Source organism: Belonocnema kinseyi, chromosome 4, assembly GCF_010883055.1.
Source record: "Belonocnema kinseyi isolate 2016_QV_RU_SX_M_011 chromosome 4, B_treatae_v1, whole genome shotgun sequence".
Lineage (NCBI taxonomy): Eukaryota > Metazoa > Arthropoda > Insecta > Hymenoptera > Cynipidae > Belonocnema > Belonocnema kinseyi.
In genome coordinates this window covers 104,890,634-104,914,288 of record NC_046660.1, presented here as the reverse complement: position 1 = coordinate 104,914,288, position 23,655 = coordinate 104,890,634, and the positions used below count along the sequence as shown (strand labels likewise).

Below are 23,655 nucleotides of genomic sequence, written 5' to 3'. Positions count from 1 at the left end.
GCCCTTAGGGGTGTTTACAAAAATTCAGAGTGGTTTTCTGAAAGTGTCTCATTTATTTCTCACATGCCTTTTCGAATAATTCGAGAAAGAATAAGTTGAAAGTTTTTGTAGCGGTTTAAAGCCTTAGGAGAACGGTTTGAAATTTGTATAAACCTAAACAAAGTGTACAATTATTTGTTCAGCAAATGGAAGAATATTGAGGGTAAGAGACCATATTGCTTGTTGAGCCAATAGTCATGATCGAAATCCTGGAATCTAATAAATAGATTCAAAAGATACAAAAGTAATATATTTAATGTGCAAGAAAAAATTCGGGTTAGTGATTGATATTGAGTATTGATGATTTACTAGCCTGGCAAGTGAAAGTGCATTGAGAGCATGATTACTGGAGACTCGTTTCCACAAAGTTGCTTCGTCCTCTGTTGCTAGTCCACCGCCCCAGTCACGATGCTGATAAAAGGTAAGGCATTTCATACTGTCAAACACACTTTATGAACTATGACAATGTCTTTTAACATTTATATTTTTTACATTCTTTGTTTTAACGTCATTGGGAACATCATGCAAGTGCCTAACTAATAAATATATTTGAAGATAGTTATATTTATTTCTAGAAGTTACTTTTTATCCGTATATGCAAGTGAATTCTCTTATCAGTGACTAATAGCATTGATTGTTCAGTTTTCGTTCTACTTCCACTAATTATAGTTGAATCGCTTCAATCAAGCAATGAAAAACAATATTCAGTCAATAATCCTTTTTTATTCTTCAATATCAGCTCTTCTCATTGATTTGATTCAACAAGCTGAATACTGTGTTTCAGCATGGCTAACTAGAAGCGTCTGCTTCTACTTGCGACCTATATGCGTTATCCGATTTGAATTCTGAACATTATTTTGTGACCTCAGAGACAACGATGATTGAATATTGATAATAATAAGTTATCATAGCGCTTATTAGGGAATGAGTTTCAATGAATCTTAAAATAGTGGCTGGAACTTTCAAAAATGACTAATTTATCTGTAAGGAATAAGGAATAAATTAAGTGAATCGAATTATCTGAAAAAGACTGCCTTTTCAGCATCTAATCAAAATTATGCATGAACTTATTTTCAATTAATAATAGCAATGTCATGATGTTTAGGGATCATCACATTCACTATACTAAACATGACATAAAACTTCTGTTAAAAAAAAAAAAAGAGAATTCTGGTCATCCCTCGTGATGAAGACTTTCACACACATCAACCAGAAGGAAATTTATTTTCAGAGAATTATTTGTAAAGTAGAGTTTCTCTTCCCAGAAAAATTACCTTATACTCATCAGCAAGTCGTTTGAGTTCCGTTACATTTGCTGAGGGGAAATGTTTCCTTTGAGATTTCTTTATCCTCGTATCCAGATTCTCCACTATTTTAACAGTTCTTCCAGGTTTTTCACCCCTGTAAGTGAATGATGAAAGACGTGTAAAGTAAAGTAAATTTTTAGTGTATGAGTGGGCACTTTCGTAGGTGCGTTTCCTCTTCCTCTATGGAGGCTTTGCTCTATAATTAACAAAACTTTTAATCGAAAGTAATAATTAAAAAAACTAATAAGCTTCTGACCTGAAAGAAACTTTCAAATCCGGCAAATCTTCCTCGTGCTCGTCACCCTCTAAAACGACGCCGTCGATGGTATCCATTGCGTTGGCTCCCACAAGTGGCTCCAATTCTGATGCATGAGCCCCTAAACAATATAATACAATTTATCTTCAATTATATATTTTTTTGAAAATCCATCGTTTATGGTAGAAAATTAATGTTCTAGGTTAAAAATTTATCTTTTTTGTTGCAAATTTAACTACCTCTTTTGTGTGGAGATTCTTCATATTAGTTGGAAATTCATCCCTTTGGTTGAAAATTTAACTTTGTCATTGAAAATTTTTATTTTTTATTTATATTAAAATTTTCCTTGGTTGAATTGATGCATGCTATTTTTTCAAAATTCATCTCCTTAGTTGAAACTTGAACTATTTTTTTCAAAATTTTATATTTTCGGGTTGAAAATTCAACTTTTTTAAAGCTAATGCGTCTTTTTGATTTGAAGAATTATCTCTTTTGGCAAAAATATCATATTTTTTGCTACAAAATATAAAAATGGAATGATTTATATAAAATGCTTCTTTTTAACTTGAAAATTCAACAAGCTGCCAAAAAATTAAACGATTTGGTTGAAAATGATCTTCTTTGTTCAAAATTAATCTTCTTAAGGGAAAATTTATCTTGCTGTTTAAAAACTTAAAGATTTGGTTAAAAATTCATCCTTTCTAGTTAAAAGCTAAGCTGTTCTGTAGAAAAACATCGTTTTTTAAGATTCCCCCCTTGAATTGAAAATTCAGCTAATGTTTTGAAAATTCGTATTTTTTTATTGTGAAAAATTAATTTTTCATCTAAAAATTTACCAATTCCATTTTTAGGTTAAAGTTTATTTATTTGGTACAAAATTCATGTATTTTGTTGAAAATTCGTCATTTTGGATAGAAACTTAACGTGCTTTGTTGAAAATCCGCCTGTTTGATTGGGGATTCAAATATATGGTGTAAGATTTGTTTTTTTTTGTTGGTCGAATTAACCTGATCGAAAATTCGTTATTTTTGTTAATTTTTTTTAACTGGAAATTCAACTATTCTATTTTTAGTTGAAAAATTATCTTTGTTAGTTGAAACTTTAACTATTTAGTTGAAAATTCATCTTTTCGGGTACGAAATATAAATATTTTTTAAAAGATAAGAATTTTTAGCTTCATAAACAAAATCTCTAATTAAAAAATTGTTTTTCTATTTTGAAAAATCATTTTTCTTGTTTGAAAAAGATCCATGCCAATTACTGTATCGTCATCGCCAATGCTAGCGTTTTTACATAATTATTAAGTTTTTGACATATTAATTATCTACTACTTTTAAAGCTCAAATTTTTATGGTAATTTGAGTCTTCAGTAAATTGGTTATTCATCTGAAAAACCCTTATAACCTTTATAGTTTCGGTAGGGTGTCCGTCCATCCGTCCGTCCATCTGCCCATCGTACTTTTTTCAAAATTCAATTCTTTGAAAGGAAAATTATTGAAAAAATTCAAGAAAAATTGTTTACCTAATTTTTCTTACTAAAAATTTTTCAGTAATTTTTTGTTTATCAAACACTTTTTTTCAAATTAATTTTTTTCTCAAATTAACGTCTTAATAGGCTACGAAACCCTTCCTTGCAGGGGTGCGGCACATTCTTTGACTATTTTTTTTACGTTTAGATGAGGGTGTAATGGATAAATTGGAAATAAATAGGACAGAGTATATTGCTTATGAACATAAATGATTATAAAAATAGATTATATTTTATTTTGAACGTACCATCTCGTTTATGATCAATGTCACCAGGACGTTTTCTGTGAACTGGAGCAGGCCCAGATTGAATTCCTTGTTTCAGTGCCCCCATGCTGAGAGATTTCCGTGGAGGTCCTGTGCTACCCGCAGCTGCAACAGGTGGTGCTACTTCGCCGTTGGTCAGTTGTTGCCTTCTTGGCCAGGCAAATTGTAAACGATACTCTGTGCTGATTCTTGATATTGCCTTACTTAACTGACTTGATGGAATCGTTGACGTCGCCGTAACTTCCTGCAAATAGAAAATAATTTAATATTAAAAGAACTTTTTACAGTTCTAGATTCGAAAAGTCGAGGTGTGCAAATGAAAAGGTGCCATCTCGGCAGAACCAAATAGAAAGGTTTCTTAATTCATATTAGGCATTGTTGCAATGTTTCGTACACTAAACTTGCTTGGGTTTTCTTTTACATACTAAAAATATTTTTTTCACCATGTGTAAAAAGTCTCTTTGCAAAAAAAAGAAATCATAAAGAAGAGTATAATTGTTTATACATATTTATCCCGAAATGATCATAATTGTCTCGGTTTACGGTATGAGGGACAATATTGATACCACATTGCAAAATATTTCTTAATCATAATTTTATATCTGTCTTGGTTTTTGTAATATTTTTATTAAAAATTTAGTAATTAAAACTGATATTTATTGCAGATTTGAGAAAAATATCGCTTATTTTATGTACAGAAGATATACATGCAAAATCGAAATAACGCACATTGAAAATCTTGTTACAATTTATTGTCATAAGAAGTTGCCTACCTGTATTTTTCTAATCTTTGAATGATGAAAAGAAACAATTACTAATATTTGTTTTAAATTCCGCACAATTTAATTTAGGAAATAAAAAATGTATCTTATTTAAAAAATTTGTATTTTTCAACCCGGAAAGATGTAAAGAGCCTATAATATTGATAAAATGTTGTTAAACATAATTTGGTATTGCTTTTTTTAAAATTTAAGTTATTTTAAAAACATGTGCATAGTACTCGCGACATCTAAATATTCAGTTACATAGACAATTAAAACGTATAAAGTGGGTAATTTGAATAAAAAGTACTATTTGCTATAAAAATCCGTAGACAGGACTATGCATTTTTCTAGGATTTTCGAAAAGTTACACGTGAACTAAAATAACCTGGAGTTTTTGAGGAACAATTGCGATTATAAGAAATGCTAACACATTAGGAACCCCATGTAAGAGTGGGGGGGGGGGGGGGAGGAGGAGAGAGAGATTTACGTGGAGGCAATTTGGACCATGTCCGGAACTACACTTACGTTAGATTTTCCCGAATAAAATGTACTAATTCGAGATAATACAGTTTTATCAAATCTTTCATCAAATCATTTAACTATGTGTTTTTAACAACAATTTACAAAATTAAAATATTTACTACAGGTTTTCAATATTTTTACTTCCTGTTTATTTTGTTGTCAAATATAGAAATTTAAATCTCCAAATCTAAGGGTGTATTTATGTAATAGAGTAAAGCCCAATAACCTTAACAGCTGTTGAATAATTTTAACAGTTTGAACAACTGCGAAAGAATTTTGTTTTTATGGATACTTTTCTATAGAAATATAACTACATAAAAATAATCTAATTATATCGATATGTAAGTCTTTATAATGGCATTGTAATCTTTTACTGTAATTATTAAACTTTAACGTTATATTATGATTCTGGAAACATGGATTTCCTATACGGTTGCCTTTTTCAAGATATGACATAACAGTATCGGTTAAACCTCCCTCTATGCACGCGTAACAGATCGCAACATTTTCCGAACCCCATTCTCTCAAAAAGGTGCTTCGTAATTTATAGATTGCCCCTCTAAATCAAATTTAGTTTGTTGATTCTATTTATACTGAGAAATTCTCCAACATTGAGATTAATAATCAGGTGAAATTTTATCGCAGTTAATTTTGAGGAAATTCGAGTCGAACTTTTATAAACTCAACTCCCAATCTTTGTCCTAACGTCGTTCCTAGAACTGATGGCCACCGTAGTTTCGCGATGAACGGCGCCGCGGGGTCGAAAGAGAGGGTGTGCTCAGCCAAGCAAGACAAAAAGCTCGAGAGCTGCACTTTCAACGTAATTAGTTGCATCAGGTTGCGTCATGCGTGTAAATAGAACAGAAATTATTGATACGGCCCGACCTGTTTCCGTTTAGATTCCCCCGACTTATGCCGGAGGCGAAGGCAAACCACGCCCGAGATCGGGCTTAAATTTATAGTTGGGTGTATAGCATTTTTTAAATACCGGAGTTATTTTTAAAATTAAATAATGAAAATCATTCGCACAGAAATAAATTGTTAGTTGGACTAACTACTTTTTTATAAGATATTGTACTGCTATTTTATTAGTTTTGGGACAACTAATTTCTTAGTGGCTGGTACTTACTAATGGTCACTGCAACTATTGGAATTGTTGCCTCAACTAATAAAATAGCAGTACCATATATTACTTACTAAATAGTTGGCTCAACTAACAACTTTTATCAGTCTGCTTTTTATGAGTTCTTATGGTTTGCGTTAGGATAAAACTTTCGTTTATTAGGAATTTATAGCAACATAACAATATTTAATTAATCAGGTGATATTAATTTATAAAAATCAAATTTAAATCTCATTTGCTGTTTTCCGTATGCAATACAAGTGCAGTTTAATTCTGGTAATTATGACTTGACCTGAATTTTATTTTCCTAAGCGCTGGTTTTCTGGTTAAGCAGTACTACTCTGGGATATTGTTTTCTCTTAATCGGCTATATAACTACAGTTATAGTCTATTAATACAGCAAAAATATGCTTTTTATGATCACTTATATCTATATTTATATAAAGTAGTTATACATTCATTAATAATGTTTTTTTTATATTTAATTGTACATAATTTAATTATAGTGATTATTAGTGAAAATATGAATATTTTACTTTTGTCAACTATTATTCTACTTCTAGAATAGTCGAAGTTGGCGATTGTACTTTTTCTTACCCTAACTTTATCAGCTACGACGTTCGAATCGACGCCATCGATTCCGCCTCCGTCAGCAGCATTAATGAATTCGTGTGTTCTGTAGGCAAGCTCCGGACATTTTTTCCGCCTCGGCAAGGGCGGTTCTAGGGTGGGTCCTGAAAATAAAAAAAAACACTTATGCAAAAGAGTCTGTAGATTATATACTAATGAGAAACAATTAGGTAATATTTAGTGGTTTGTAAATTAATCGGAGTGAAAAAGAAAAGTGGATACTTGAAAATTAAATGTAAAAGTTCAGGAATTGTATGTTTCTAACTAGATTCTTTTTTAATGAGGTTATAATATTATTAAATTAAAAATATATTAATCTTGAAAAAATACTTATTTACACCTTTAGACTTTAAAATTCATAAAATTATTATTCTTCAATTTTCTACAGAATGTTGCATACTTTAAAAATTTAAAAGAAAAATTACTTTTTAAGATCACGCATGCAACTCAGTTAATGTTTTTGGGAAATTTTTTGAATTATATATAGTTGCATAAATTTATAATTGAGACATGTGAAATAAACTAGATAAAAACTAAGAACTCTGTTTGAATTTTTTAGAATTTAGGAATTTGTATAGTAGGTTACAATACTGTAATAACATCTTGTCATCAGTCTCTGCTATTGAGATCTGTTTTATTATTAAATTCATGCATTATGTACTCTAAAAATGACAGTTAAAACATCGCAGTTTTATTATAAAACATTAATTATAATGACAGCATTGCATCTTGGTCAGGCTGAAGCATTTTAAATAAAAGTAGTAAAATTTTCATGATAATCGGGGAATTTAGAGTTACTGACTAATGATAATGATCCGACATACACCGCTTATTGCTAAACGGGGCCTTTTTCAGGTTATTGTTTTTAGTTTATTTAAAAAAAGTTGTACTATTAAATTGAAACTAAGGTCTAAATCAGTTTAGAAAGAATTAGTCATTTATTTATTATATATTTTTTCAAGAAGAGGACACGAATTCGATCAATGTGATTATTATGTAATTTCATACACCATTTCCATAACGATAATAATTTACAAATAACTAACAAAATTGTGATAATCCATAACTATTACATATTTATTTATTCAAATGTTCGTCACGCCAAAGGGCGTCAGTGCCAAAACGAGAATTTTACAGGAAACACAAAAACTGGCTAATAACTTTAAAGCAATTAAAGTTAAACATAAAACTAAAAAAATGTTTCGGGGTGTTTAAAAACAAGCAACAATCTGCAAAAAAACACTTGTCGAAGAAAAGCACTTCTCTCAAAAACGCCGGACCTGACGGAAAAAGCCGCATACCTTTCTGTTTTTTTAATTAAAAAAGAACTTTAAAAAACCATGATTTAAAAAAAATACCAAACCTGGATTTTGAACAACTTCTAAGTCGAACTGGACCATAATCATCTACAAGAACATGAATTAGGTTACAAAAAACTTTAAAACAACATAAAAGAATTACCAAAATTTTAAATTTACGCTCTTTTGCCCGGCGATCCTTCATGTAATGATTAAAATAATTAAATTCATATCCGCTTAAATGTAAATTGCTTGAAAGCGGGGAAATAAATTTCTCTTGTATGCTATACAGCGCTTTTATATTATATACATAAAGATATTACATACCCACGATTTTTTTTATTAAAAATACTTTTTTTATGTGTCGCATATCAGTTTTTCACAAATAATCACAATATAAATAAAATGCTAATTTTGCACCATCAGATAACAATTTACGTTCTTGTACTTTTTAAAACAGAATGTAACAAAGGAACCATGTACGGTAGTAATAAGTCGGATTATTCACATATTTTTAAGCTGCATGTTTATAATATACGTAATAACAACAATAGTATATTTATGTCAAAATGGACCCAGTGATAAGAACTATACTATAATAGGTGAAATTCTTGTACCTCAGTAACAAAACTTTTGAACGAAATACCAAATTTAAAAGAAACGATGTTATAATTTCATTGAAGAATTTAAAGTAAATTTTCTTAAAATAAAATTATTAAAATACCAATGGTTTTCTCTACGATAGTTCAAAAAAACTTTTTTCGCCGGGCCACTGAAATTAACATGAGATTTAAATTCTTTGGAAATATGGTAAAAAAAGCTATTTTTTATTCACTATTTATAATTTGAGTAACAGTTCCTTCTTAGCAAATCTGCAAGAAATAATTTTCACTCAATAATTTCATTTTGACCTTTACATGAAAAATGGTGAAATAGATCTTTAGATCGCTCTAATATCTACACATAAATACAATGATTTTGATATTTTATTAATTATGTTTTATTATATATTTTCAATACTACTTAAAAATCCTTTTACTGTGCATCATGCAATTTTTGTACAGTGAACGTGTCTTACCAGTCAAGTAAGTAAGATAACAATAATTACGAATGTTGATAGTTTGGTACTACATAAATTGTAAGCTCTAAATAACAAAAGAAAGTTTTTTTGTTTCCAAAATTTAAAGAATTCTGTAGGCATATATTCTTGTGTTGAGCAAGTTATCTCTCAACAGTAATATAAATTCAAATACTTGCAAACTCACTAAAATTTCACCAAATCTTATTAACACTTCAGTAAATTGCTTGACTGTTTGAATAAAAATAGGCATATTTAGAACTCCAGAAAAGGATTTTTATTAACTTTTATTTTAATTTTTAAATCTATGTATTTGCATTCATGTATCTCCAAATTCAGGCTTTTTACTTATTGGCGTTCGAATTTTTTAATTATAGTTAGTTTGAACGTTAAAGAGGAATGTGATATATGATTAATTCAATATAAATTTAATTTCTTTATTTTTATTCCGAAGCATTCCAATCAAAAACTTTGCAGTCACTTGAATATGTGATAAGCTGCACTTTATTTTATTTATATCATTAATATTCTAAAATATTATTTCAAACAAATTTAAGTCTAAAGGAAGGAGACGCATAAGGGTTCAAGCTTAATTTTTAACTTTTGAGGAGAGACTAAAAATGTGTTGTAAATTCAGCAAGCTCTTTTAAAATAAAGTACGTTCGAGTTATTTTCATGCCCTATCCAAGTAAAAATTTCTTGATTAAAAAAATTCATGTGTCCATATCGACTTTCAACATTAGTTGTGAATTGAATTTGCAGATTAAAAAAACTAAAAAACTTTAATACTTTGCTTCAAATGAGTACTCCAGTTTCCAAAAAATAAATAAAATTATAACTTTGAAATTGTGCAAAACTGATAACTCTACTTAAAATGATAGTAGCATTTATAATTAGGTATATTTTAAAGAAATGAGAAACTAGTTTTCACATTATTTAGTATTGTATATAGTGGACAATAGTGCATAATAAAAGAGAATTAAGCAGTATCGAGAAAATTGAAACTGTAGTTCTTAATTTGAGAATAGAAAAGAGCCTCTCTGCCAAATGTATACAGCAATTATAACTGTGATTATTATTCTTTGATATAATATATAGTATATTATATGTTTATGTACTTTCAAATAAGAAGAAACCAGTTTATTATTATGTAATCCTATGCTACATGGTCTTGTGCTATGTTATTATTGTAAGAATGTGATCAATTTAGGATAAAAAGGAATTTTTTTACTTCGATAAATGTAACCCCGAAAAAATTCTTTGGCAGAAATGTAAATTTGAACTTTTCTAATTTATTGAGCAAATAAACCTAATAAAAAAATGTTTGCGTTTGACTCCTTATGCATTTCCATCCCTCAAGTATTAGTAATGAGGAAGTAATTTTTATTTTGCGTTACTATTACCGAGAAAATATTTGCACTAAAATTTCAGTAAGGTTTCGCTATTTGCAACAGTTGCTGAAATGTCCGTTAATTCCGGAAGTTTTTCTCCTGAAAACCAGGCAAACCTGGCCGGAATGTTAGTGAGTAGATATCTCGATGTATTTGTGCGAATTGGAATTCAACAAGTTATTATTGTACCTGAAGTTCTGTACGGTCCATTAAAAGCCATATTTCAGATTTACGCCTTCCTGAACTAATTCTGTTAGACTAATTTCGGAGTAGATATTAATTTTTATCAATTTTGTTCATTTTAACGTTCAGAATTTCAGGTAAATGAGTTATTACAAATCCGTGTAAAAAGTTAGAGTAAAAAATTAAATTCAAAAGTATCAGCATTCTGCATTAATTAATTCTTCATCCTTTCTACTAATTTTAATAAATTGAATCCAGAAAATATAAATATCTTTAAATTAATAAAAAAATGTATGGTTTAAAAATACGATACGTCTTAATCTAGTTCGTATGTAACAACTTATAAATATCATCTATCTACGTAAAAGAATAATTAAAAAATAAATCAAGTTTTGCTAGTGCGGCTGCAGTGTCTTTGACGGCAGTGCGGAGGAGCATGAAATAAAGCGGAAGTGGCGACATAACTAGCGTTGAACGAGATGACTTGGGTACACATGTAATTGTGAAACTTAAATTGGGACAAAATGAAATTCAGTTTGCGTAGCTCGGGTCGTTTGTATCTTACCTTCACTGTTCTCATCCTCGGTTGATTTGGTTGATTGAAGCTTCGCGTTCGTTTGTTTCGCTGCAATCAAAATTTGCAGCTTGCTCGTGTCTCTATGGGAATCGCACTAAACTAAAGCTTCGCCGTTTCAGAAAGAATCAACTTTTACATGTATTATAACCACTATACCTCATTCCCCCATTTTTAAAAGAAACTTCGATTCGAATGCTTTTTCCTAGCTGGGAAAAGCACTTCCTACAGTGACTCGCTAATTTTTTCCTAGCGGCAATATTCATCTAATTTCCAGTAGAAGAGATTTAATAATCGATCTATTTTACTCATTGAGAGAAACTTACGAAACTTGTTATTAATACATAAACACTGATGGTAAAAATAATGCAAAGCCAAGGTGGCCATAGGATAGGGAAAACCTGGAAACCAAGGAAAAGTCAGGGATTCGTCTTTTGGCTTGAAAATTCATCTATCTATATAAACTTTTTTCGATTTTCACTGAAAACCTAACTATTTCGTTAAAAATGAATTTTTTTGTTTGAAAATCAATTTTTTAAATTGAAAATGTATCTTTCTTGTTTCATATTTAACTATTGGATTCAAAATTCCCATATTTTATTAAAAATTCCTCTTTATATATAAATAGACTAATAAATTTCATATTTTTTGCTTAAAATATAAACTATCACATTTTTGTTAAGAATTCAAATTTGTAGTTTGAAAATTCAAATATTTGGTTGAAATGTAACTATTTTGTTAGAAATTCAACAAGCCGCGCCGTAAGTTGAAGTAAAAGGAGTGCGGGGTGAGCGGCTCGGCGGTCGCTCAGGCGAGAACAAACTCTTAGAGTTTCACTGTATTTTGATGAAACATCTTTTTTTCATGAAAATATCAACTGTTCATTTTTTGGTCCAGGATTCATCTTTTTGTTGAAAATTTAACTATTTGATTTAAACTTTAACTTTATTAAAATAAAAAAAATAAATTATTCTTGTAGATTGAAATTTTTTCTACTTTAAAAATTCATATTTTATAGTACAAAATCACATTTTTGGTTGAAATAAATGAATGGTTTAATTCTAATTTGAACTTTTTTCCGTTTAGAAAATATTCTAGGTTAAAAATCTTAAAAAATTAGAATATTGGTCTTTGAATATATTAGTAATAAGGGAAAAATTTAGGAAATTTTGAAAATAAACTTCTTGACCACCCTGAAAACGTAAAAAATGAAGATCATATATAAAATTTCTTCTGCTGGGAAACATCACTTTCAGGATGATAAAAATTTTGAATAAGGATATTGTCTTAACTCTTGTTTCACTCTGGCTATTTCCTAATGCTAAGATTGTAAATGTAATGGAAAACCGCGAAAAAGAATAGTGTGATAAAAATGCATATATCAGAGCACTCATAGGAAAGGTTGTATTTAATAGCAAAAGTCTAGTAGATTAGCTTGGTTGGGATTGCGAAAAAATATACCACTGCCTTCAGTCCATACTATGTATATATGTATCTATGTATATATGTATACATAAAGTTATGCATATATATGTCTGAATTAGTATACATACAATCTAGAGCAAAAAATGGTGTCAATCAAATAACATCGAGTACAACATCGACATTAAAAAATTTAATAATCTTAACGAGTTAAAGTGAATTCAGTGTATGATGAGTGCTAGACGTGACGACGTATTGAAGAGCAAGAAATCCACTAACACAGAACTAAGCACAGTGAAATCCGAGTAAAGATTTAAGAAATGTCGTGAGTCAATTTTTCTGAATTTATTTGATTTTTTATTCATGTGGAGAATTCTACACTTTTGAAAGTATTTTGTTATTTAGATTTTATGTAAAAATTGATAACCTCGTGAAAATTTATATTAAAAAATTAATATTATTGCTATTTTGATTATTAAACATCGACTCATGGCACTATCTAAATGCACGTGTTCACACTTTTTAGCAAAACATCACCTTTAAGAAGACACGGGAAGATATTTAGATATAGTTAAATATAAAGAACACAGTTCACTTACAGTTTTGATTTGTTAAGGTAGATATTCATGAAAATCAAAATGCAATGGTATAATACATTATGTAATGGGAAATATTATAGCATCATATCTGAAGTGAAAATTCTACTTTAAGAGTTGAATATCTTGATTTTGTGATATAAATATAGAAAACGAAATTAAATCTTGGCACCGGATCTATAGAGTTCGTGTGAATAGAGTGTGAATACGTGAATTTATTATGTATTTGAAAGTCTAACAATAAGAGAAGCTACATCCTTGTGATAACTCTATTAGAACTTACTCGAAGGCGCTTGTGGTGGTCGCCGCACGACAGCTTCCTGGTGCGGTCCTTTGTATTCGTGCCATGTGTAAGTGCTCCTGTATTCTGAATGGAGCTGATCAAACAAATGTAAAATTTCGTGTAATAAATATAATCTTTTAGCATTAGAAAAAAATTAATTCTTATACTACCAGGGATAAAAGTAAATAGAATATATAAGGGTGATTGAAAACAAAGATTTTTGATTCTGAACACGCACCTTACCCTGAGGTATACTTTTTTAGTCAATATATTTTCCCAAAAAATCCAATATCAGCTATAATTTAGAGGTCTCTTCATTGTATTTAGTAATTGGCACGCCGTATGTCAAATTTTTATAGAAAAATTTGAAACAAGTACGATAAAATTAATATTTTCCTTTAAAATGGGTTTAAGAATGTTCATAAAATGATGTACAATGATAATAATGTAAAAGGGGACAAATTTGTATATATGAAAAATTAAAACTAGCGTGTCCAAGGTATTGAGAAAATACGAAAAACAAATAGACAATAAAAAGAATAAGACTCAAAGAAAATACCTTCAAATCATTGTCTGATTTCTATTTTTTGTTTTGTTGAAAAAGTTGTTGACTAAAAAGACACAACATAGGCTAGTGCACGTACTCAGATTCGAAAATATATTTTTTGCCTTATAAATGAATCACACTAGAATATGTATAGGTAATTTTTGCAATGCAGCAAAGAGTAATTTCATATAGAAATATGAAATAGTCCAATTTGACTACCTAAACAATGGAACTGTTGATCGAAATTCGCTAATTAAAATTAAAAGAGTACTTCTCTATATTACGTTTTTTTTAAGTAGATAATTAATTTCGATTGGTAACAAATATCACTGCCTTTTTACCTTAACAAAAATGTGATTTTCTTTAGTATTATTCATTCATTTTCTAAATATAATCTCGGTAAATAATGTTACCAATTAAGAGGTTATTATTTATATGTATATTTTATTACATTTTTACTAAATTGAATTTTCTAAATAAGAAATTTAGGCAAACTATTGCTAATATTGCCGCAGTAGTAAATTTGTGCTTAAAATAAAAAAATCTATCTTTCGCTATAAATAATTTTTAAAAAAGCGTCTGAGAAAATTGTATAACACCACTAAAAATATAAGAAGGCTTATTTTTTAAATATTTGTTTTTGCCCGTGTAGAAATAGCCCGGTTTGACCCGACCAGAAGAAGATTTCTGACCAGAATCTGACTTGGTCAAACCGGGATACTATTTTGTTAATTGCCCGGCCAGAATCTGACCGAGTTCCCACCGGAACCCAGTCGGGCCAAAAATGGTGCATAATAGAGGTATCATAACCTTAAAAACATCTTCAGAAATATCCACAAACGACTGCCGTAAGTGGGTCGTTTGTAAATATCTGACAGGCGAAAGACCAATTTTTTGTGTTTTAGGTGTTTTTTATCAATTATGAAAGAAAAATTAAACTAATTTTAATTATATGGTTTCCGACTTTTGGTTCTGCGGTTCTCAGACTTGCCGTGTCTGCGAAATCGTTGACCAACATTTTTAAAATTTTCAAACATAGTTTCCCAGTGAAACTATACTTTTTTTTTGTGATACGATTTTTCCTTATTTTTAATGTATTTATATATTATCTTAAATAAGCAAAAAACGTAATAAGAAGAGAAATAACTTTTTCCGAACAAGGTTTTGAATTACGTTATCATGCTTGCACGTAATAACGATTCGGCGACTTCCGGAGTCTTTAATGCTAAAAACGCAGTAAAACGTCGGTAGATGCCAGGTTATCCGGTAAGAAATTTGTTAAATTTCACAAAATTGTATGCAATTTTCTGGAGCAAGTGGATTATTTATAAAGGTAAGTGATTTATTTTGTTAATAAGTAAGCATTATTCATATTCTTAAATGTTAATGTTAAATCAATTTTCTCAACCGGTTTCATAGGTTAGGATGTCACGTGAAACCCCTAAAATTTATTTTATCTCTAGTAAAAAAACCTATGCAAACTAAGTTACGCTTAAGGTAAATTTCTTATGCAATTTAACTTTAATTTCTTACAATTCAATTTCTTATAGAAACTTAAGAATCATAACCTATATTTTAGTACTTACATTGAATCAATGTTTGTAGTTAATATATTTATTATTATGAATGCCGTTCTTAAATTGATATAACAACATATTTTTACTGGTGGAAATAAGTGCCGACAACGATTCTTATCTCTACCAGTTGGTAGAATATGTTCGCTGTGGTAAAAAGACTCCAGTAAAGTGGGATTGAGGAGCCCAGTCAAAAACCGGATTCCAACCGGGTTACCCTATTTGCATCCGGGATCCGATCGGGTAACCCGGCCGGGAGCCGACTGGGTACACCCGGCCGGGATCCGACCAGCGCAACGTGACGAAACCAACCAGATTCCGGATACAAGCAGGGCAACCCTGCCGGAATCCGGCCCGAACCCGGTCATAATTTCTACACGGGTGATTACTATCTTTTTTAGCAAAATACTATAAAAGTTATTCATTTTGTTTTATCGAAAGAAATTTCTTTAAATTCTACATTGAATTACTCCAAGCTGAAAGGTTTCTATAAATTTTATAAGACATTATTTATTATTATTTTTAAAGTAAAATTATCTAATTTAAAAAAATGGGTCCTAGGTTATACATAAAGCATCATACCATTTTTAATATTTAAAAAATAAAAAAATCTACACATCAAATAAGGAATTCCTATTTTCTAATAACTTATCAAAAACTTTGTAAACAAAATAGGTTTTATAAACATTTTAATACATTTTAAAAGCACAGGGATTAGCGAATTTTTTATTGTGCTAAAGTATCAGGTATAAAAGGATCCCATACTCTTTAGAATTCTATACGATTTCAGAAAATTAAAGAAAAATTGATCAAATATGAATTTTTGTATGTAGTAAACAATTTTGTATTCTTGTTTTTCGACTCAAGCCTCCTATTTTATTCAAACTATTTGAGACAATTTTCGTCATTAGTTTGTTTTCTAGTTAAAATAGTTAATAGTTTGAATAGATTTAATACAGAAATGCACAACGCGGCCATGTTTTAACATATAGACTTTGTTTTTACAGCTAGATTAAATAGCAGTACATCTACAATGACCTTTTACGTGGATTATTTACCAGTAGGGGAACATTTATTTTGCTAAGTTTTGGTTATTAACAAATTAACCATTTGGTTAATTTTTAATAGTTAAACATAGATTTAGAAAAAGAAATATAAGAAAGTCTATATGCTAAAAATGAACAATTCCCACCGAAATATAAAGTAATGTCGAAGATTGTTACTGAAAAGTAATTTTTAGACCATTTCATAAAAAATGAAAGCCTATCTATTCAATAATACCTAAGAAGTTAATTAATTTATTAAATTTGACAATATTAAACAAAATTTAATTTAACGGGTCGTAAATAAATATTACTTTTACATGTATTTCGGCAAAACTTGTGAGTCAGAAAATATCTGAATCTTGTTAATGCTTAAGAAAGCCTTTTGGCTCATTAACTCGGGTATAACAAATAAATTTTTAAAAATATTTTGTCACCAATTCAAGTTATCATTCCTTTAAACAATTTACCCTGATTTAAAGCATTTTTTAGCACCTACATATTGAAAAATTTCTAAACTCGTTTAACATAAATATTTAGTACACCAACCAGTATACAATAACAAAAAAATATAAAAAATCGATGATTTACTTGTTGCCTTTGACGTGGAATGCCCCAAGTATTAACCTTGAAGAAAATTGCTTAAAATTTTGACCCCCGACGGTTTAAGTTTTTTGATTGTCCACGAAATACGAGCGTGATATTATTATTACACCATTAAGCCATTTCCCTTTCGGGACAGGCGTGACTCACTCGGTAGGGTAAAGGAGTAGTGTGTGGAAGGGATAGTGATTTTTCAGATTGATCCAGAATGCTCGTGTTATTTAGGTAAATAATACGTTCGTTCCGCAACACTGCTCCGACCCACGTTGCTGATCAATCTCTCTAGCAATCACCCCAGGCGAAGAACCTCACGAAGTCGTTATGTAAGGTTCCCCACTTATGTTTATTAGTGGTCAAGGTCTTTTGTCTCAGGCGTCATTCACTCTACTGACACTCTTTCTATTAACTATTTGCCGCCATACTTTCCTGTCCTGGCATACTTCTCTAGCTTCTTTTATGTCCATGCATTTTTTCATGCAGGCTCTCGTGTTTCTGTGACTTCTTATCTCTTTTCTAACTAGGGTCTCATTCACACTTTCTAACCATTCTTTCCACGGCTTACCTCTGGGCGCACTGCCATTTACTTTACCTTCATACACTTGTTTCGTTAGTCGTTCAAGTGGCATTCTCTCAACATGTCCGAACCATCTTAACAGATTTCTTTCCCATGTGTCTACTAGCGTCTCTTCTGCACCACATTCTTCTAGAATTATCTCGTTACTTACTTTGTCCATCAGGGTTTTCACGCATATTATGCGCATGAATCTCATGTCAATTGCGTTAATTTTACTCTTGTCTTTTTATTGATAAGTCCATGTCTCGCTACCGTATAGTACAGTCGGTACAAATATAGAATTATGTATTGCCATTTTAGCTTTATTTAATATATTTTTACTTCTGATAAGGGGACCTGCTCTACCAATAACCTGCTTACATTTGTTTATACGTCTATCTAATTCCTCATCTATCTTCCCGTCCCTAGTAAATAAGCTACCAAGGTATACGAACTTATCAACTTGTTCAATTCTCTCATCATTTAATAAAATATTGCATAGTGTTTTCTCACTCTTTCCTTTGAACATCATAGTTTTTGTTTTATTTGCGTTAATTTTGAGGCCCATGCTCTTCATACAGAGGGATTAGCTTATCAAGCACCGTAAGTAAAATATATTCAAAAATACTTATTCGTAGGGTAATGAAAATAATAGAAGCAAAGATTTGGGAAGTCCAAAGTGGGTTTATGCCAGGAATATCATGTACGGATCAAATATTTAGCTTAAGGCAAATAACAGAAAAAAAAATGAGAGTAGGAAAAAAAGTTTTTTGTGCATTTTTTGACCTAGAAAAAGCTTTTGACAAGATAGATAGAAGTAAACTTTGGAAAGTCCTGAAAGAGTATCGAGTCAATGGATGGCTCCTACAAGCTATAAAAACAATATATACAGTAGCAAAGCGAGTGTGAGACTGAATGGGAAACTGAGTGACTGTTTCGATATTATTCAAGGAGTTAGACAAGGATACGTTATGTCTTCATGGTTATTTATATTATTTATGGACAAGTGTTTAAGAATAGCTCTCTTCAACGAAGAGGGTGTGGATCTCGAAACAGTAAGGGTACGTGGGTTAGCGTTCGCAGATGATAAGGTTGTTATAGCAGAGTCTATCGAAGACTTACAAAGAATTTTGAATAAACTAGATGCGTGATAAATTAAAAAAAATAAGAACTTTATATTTTCATAGATGTTCATGCTACTAACTTAAAAAATTCAGTGAAAGCAACTACGGATTTAAGAAGAGACAGTGAACAGCTTCACAACTGAAGCAAGTTAAATAGAATGGTATCTGTATTTGACGAAACCCAACATAAGGATTTGCACTAATTTAAGCACTTCTTAAAAATCTGAGTTCTTAGAGTATTAATGAAATTATTTATTAATTTAGGAACTTTTCTTATTTACTAATTATTTTTTAATGCAAAATGTTATATTTAATAGAAAATTACGTGAGATAATTCAGCAGAAAAGGCTGCGTTAATGAGAATTAAAATTGCACTTTCATTATCAAAATTTCAAGAACCGATATATTGTAAAATAACGTATATGTCTAGTGTGCTGTGGTATTCTATTATATTGCTTCTCATTATCAGGCCACGGTTTGAAGATTTCCGTTTATTAGACTGGAGACTCATAAAAGGAAGACTGGAAACTTCTGCTCATATTACAATATATGTAAAAGGTTCTACTACTATTATCTATTATTCAAACATTTTTCTCGGGTCAACCCGTTTAGACATCATAGCCACGGACTGAGTCAAATGACTGATTAGATTAGGATGTTATAAGTCAACCCAATGCGATGTTTAAAACCTCCTGCGATGTTGTTTTAGGTAGGAACCCTGTAGTAAGGGACGCGCCATGTGGTAGTTGACTGCGGATTGGTCGAGTGAGAAGAGAGAGAGAGAGAGATATTTCCGATCCATATCAAGATACTATACCATAATTTACTACAGCTTTGCGCTTCGGTATGTGAATAGTGCTTGTTGACATCTTGAAGTGGTTAGGCAGTGCATTCTAACCCTAAAATTTTCTGCTATGTGAAGATAAATTGTGTATTTATAATGCGTGTTTGTGCAGTGGAAAGTTGCAAAAATTTTACAAAAAAAGGCAAGCAATGTTTTGGTAAAAAATCAATCCTCTTGTTTTAAAATCGATCTCTTTTCGTTAAAATTAAATTATTTGGAAACAAATTCATCTGTTTTCATATAGTATTTGGAAATCAGGAATTTTGTTGAAAATTCGTCATTCTTGGTAGAAAAATAAACTTCCTAATTGAAATTTTATTTTTTTCCAGGATTCTCTTATTTTGTTAAAAATTCCTTTTTTTTTGTTAAAAATTTATTTATTTAAGAGAAAATTCGATTATACCATTTTTGATAGTATTCATTCTAAATGATTTCTTTTTATCAAATGTCTAAATTTAAAACGTTTCTGTTAATATATTAATTATGTATATAATTAAGTACCTTAAGATATAAAAATAATTATTACAGATTTAAGATCATTTTCCTTTGGCGCTAACATTTTATATATTGTTTACTTCACATAATCACATAGCTGAAGTTTTTTTTCTTTTTACATTTTTTCCTACTGCGTGAGTTACACAGCGGGTTATTAATTTATTTGCAGTACGAATTTCTATTACTGTTCCCTTTTATTTAATAACTTCTTCTACTAATCTTCTGGGGTCACGCTGCATACTTTAAATTGTTCAAATTTTCATTTTTTACGTGTTTTTCGGGTGTATGGGTTCATAATATTATTTTTCTTTTTAATTCAATTTTTTTATTTTATAAATATTACTATTGTCTATTTTTTTAACTTCAAAACTATTAATTACTTTGATTTTCCCAATCCGATGGAATACACGACTCAGGTATATTATTTATTGGCGTTTGAATACCTCGCGCCTTCTACCGCTGGCTCCAACTTCCGTTCCATTTTCGCCCACAATATGGCCAGATGGAGCGTCCCTTACTACAGGGTCCCTAGTTCTAGGTATACAATTGCGAGCGGCCGCGAGCGTTGGGGGTAACAACAGTCACCCCTGGATGCTTTCTCAGAGCTACTATCTTATTATTATATTTTATATATATTATTCAAAACTTTTATTCCGGTGAACTCGGTTATACATTATAGCCACGGACTAAGTCAAGTGACTGGTGAGATTAGGATGTTGTAAGTCAATCCAATACGATGTTTTAAACGTCCTGCAATGATGTTGTAGGAATACAATTACGAGCTGCCGCGAGCGTTGGAGGTGACAACAGTCACCTTACACTGAAACCTTTCATTTTAGCGAAAATTTGTTTAAAACATGATGAATGCAAAAATGAAAGTAGGAAAAAAGAAGTGCAAATATATAAATGGCATAAAAAAGTATAAGAAAACAGAATTTTTTAGTGCCATTTAGTATCTGCAATGTAAAACTTTAAATTAAATCCTGATTATCTACTTGAGTTGCTTTCAAGTTGGATTTGAGTAGAGCGTAATCTTTACCTCAGAGAATTCAGAATAGTAAGAAGAACAAAGTTTACGCCTCAGAGAAACTTATATGTGTTGTACAATTACTCGATCTGATAAACTGACTTTCTACGGAACGGAATAATAAATGAATTAAATGCAATCTTCGGAAAATTGCATTGAAACTTTAGAGTCAAGTGCAATTTGTCCTTGATCTCATTATTGTTTTAAAGTACAATTGTAGAAAATAATACATACAAAACAATGTGTAAATATACAATATTTCGGTATGTGGCAAGATATATGGAATTGCTTACTGAATTTTGTAAAAAAAATATAAATAAAGTAGGCACTTACTCTCATCTCTTAAAAATGGTATTTAAATAATTTTTCATTAATATCCAAAAAAAGCCACAGTACAACGGGATTAATTTATTTTGTTTAGTGTGACGGCACGTTTCAATTTTAAAGAATAGCTTAAATAAAATTTCGTTTTTCTTAAGTAATTGTTAAATTTGCTGATGTGCAATTTAAAATGGTTCAAACTTGAAAGTCTCTATTTATAATTTTTAAATCTTGAATACATTTAATCTGAAATTAATATCTGCACACATTTTCATTTGGAATTGTACACATCAATATTGAATTGTCCGCTTGGGCACATGAAATTGTTTAAGGCTTCTGATTCGATGACTGAAGTTAAGCAGTGCTTGACTCGGTTGTACTTGGATGAGGGTCGTCGAACTAGATGGAATATATTTATCAGTTTTTAAGCTGCCTTTATTCTTGAACTAATATTAATAATTAGATAGATGCTATTGGTTTTTGTCTACTGGGTGCAGTAATTTATTGATTGAAATAAATACCAGTTTTATCCGTCGACTTTCAGAATTCATCGGTTAACAAGAGCTAAAATTAGATTAAAATATCGATAGGGCGCAGTGAGTATTAGTTTAGTATACATTAAGTTTTTTGAAACACGATAAAAAAAATGTTAATGGTAAGTTTTACCCGTGTTCACCATCTAGCGTTTTTCATATAATAATAAACAGTTTTGTGTGGGCCAATGGCATGTCTACATTTTCCAAGATTGTGCCCATGTTCCCATGTAAAATTCCATTATCGGATTTCGAAAGATTTTAATGAGTTTAAGATTTTTTAACAGATTCCAAAGAATTTTAAGGTTTTTCGAAAATTTCAAGGGATATAGAATAATTTTATAGCACGAAAGATTTTTTGCCTAATTTTAAGGGGATTCTAGTGAAATTTTAATAACTAATTAAATGAAATTTCGAGGGATTTCGAAACAGATTACAAAATTTTTAAATATTTTGATGATTCCAAAAGCTTTTAAGGGATTTTTACCTGTTTTAATCGATTCTTCCGATTTTCAAAGGTTTCAATAAATTTTGAGGTATTTTAACACATTTCGAGATAATCTTAGGGAATGAAATCAATCAAATCAATAAATCAAACAACAAAAATTCCACTGAGTTTTTGAGAAAGCCAACGAAGTTAGTAGGTTTACCAAAGATTACAAGGAATTTAAAAGAATTTTACAAGATTAATTTTTGAATATTTCAAAAATTTTAAAGAAATTCAAAAGGAAATAAAAGATTTTAAGAGATTCTCACTGGTTTTTCTCGATTTAAACCATTTTAATGCATTAAAAAATATTTCTGATAGTTTTCTGAATAATGAGTTAAAAATGAATTTCCTATGATCGCGAAAAAACTATATGAAATAATTTATAGGAGAATCATTATAGAGCTATGCTGATTTTCCCATAATATTTTTTCTTGAAGGCAGTTTGCTTTTTTGCATGAAAGTTGCTTTTGTTCCTTTTGTCGAAATAACATAATTTAAATAAATTTAATTTTATTTGTCTGAAGTATGTCATTTTTCACCAACAAAATTGTTATGATTTATCATCATCTCAGAAAAGAACACCAACATCTTATCAAAAACATCAATTGAAATTAAGTAAAATATAATAGTATTAATACTTAATAACAATAATATATCCATCGTTAAGAAAATAAAACGGTTTATATATATATGATCTAGGGTCATGATATTTAAAAATATTTTCGTTAATTAATAAAAATTTAGAAGTAAATGTACAATTAACAAAAGTCTTGTTACATTCTGTGCTGCATTCTGAAAAACCCGAAAGATGTAAGTTTTTTTAACAGAATTGTAAAATAAATGATTTTCTTTAAAAAAATTTAAAGAATAGAAGGCCTGAACTTAAATTAGTGATGTGTCCTTGAAACTGATTCCAGGTATAAGTAACGAGTACAATAGCCACCTATCGATCGATGTCAGGAAAGCTTCAAGATTCTTATCTGAGCTATCATATACCAACTTTTATGCTTTTAGCACGGCTTATGCAATACAGGAGGTTCACACTTTCACACACATGCTATGCGAATACCGGATGGCTACTGATCGGGAAATATGGGAATTAGTCTGGGATCCCGGGTAGAAATTATAACTTGGTTCTTAAGAGGCCCTATCTAGATTTCCTATTTTCTATCGAGGCCCTAAAGTGGCAACTTATAAAGGGCGCAAGCGAAAGCGTCACGCTCAGCTAGCGAGGTCATCAG

General features: G+C 30.2%; 1 protein-coding gene across 4 annotated transcripts in view; it reads right to left on the bottom strand.

Annotated features, from left to right (window-relative positions):
• The window catches only part of LOC117171297, a 68,113-nt gene that overhangs the window by 27,572 nt on the left and 16,886 nt on the right, over nucleotides 1-23,655 (bottom strand). For 2 of the 4 annotated variants that reach the window (XM_033358456.1, XM_033358457.1), the window contains exons 3-9: nucleotides 13,261-13,354; nucleotides 10,951-11,010; nucleotides 6,403-6,539; nucleotides 3,379-3,640; nucleotides 1,603-1,723; nucleotides 1,314-1,440; nucleotides 353-450 (exon numbers count right to left, since the gene is read on the bottom strand). In XM_033358456.1, coding sequence (XP_033214347.1) covers nucleotides 353-450; nucleotides 1,314-1,440; nucleotides 1,603-1,723; nucleotides 3,379-3,640; nucleotides 6,403-6,539; nucleotides 10,951-11,010; nucleotides 13,261-13,354 — 899 coding nt within the window. The remainder of the gene's footprint in view (nucleotides 1-352; nucleotides 451-1,313; nucleotides 1,441-1,602; nucleotides 1,724-3,378; nucleotides 3,641-6,402; nucleotides 6,540-10,950; nucleotides 11,011-13,260; nucleotides 13,355-23,655) is intronic. The other 2 variants (XM_033358458.1, XM_033358459.1) reach the window with 2 other exon arrangements.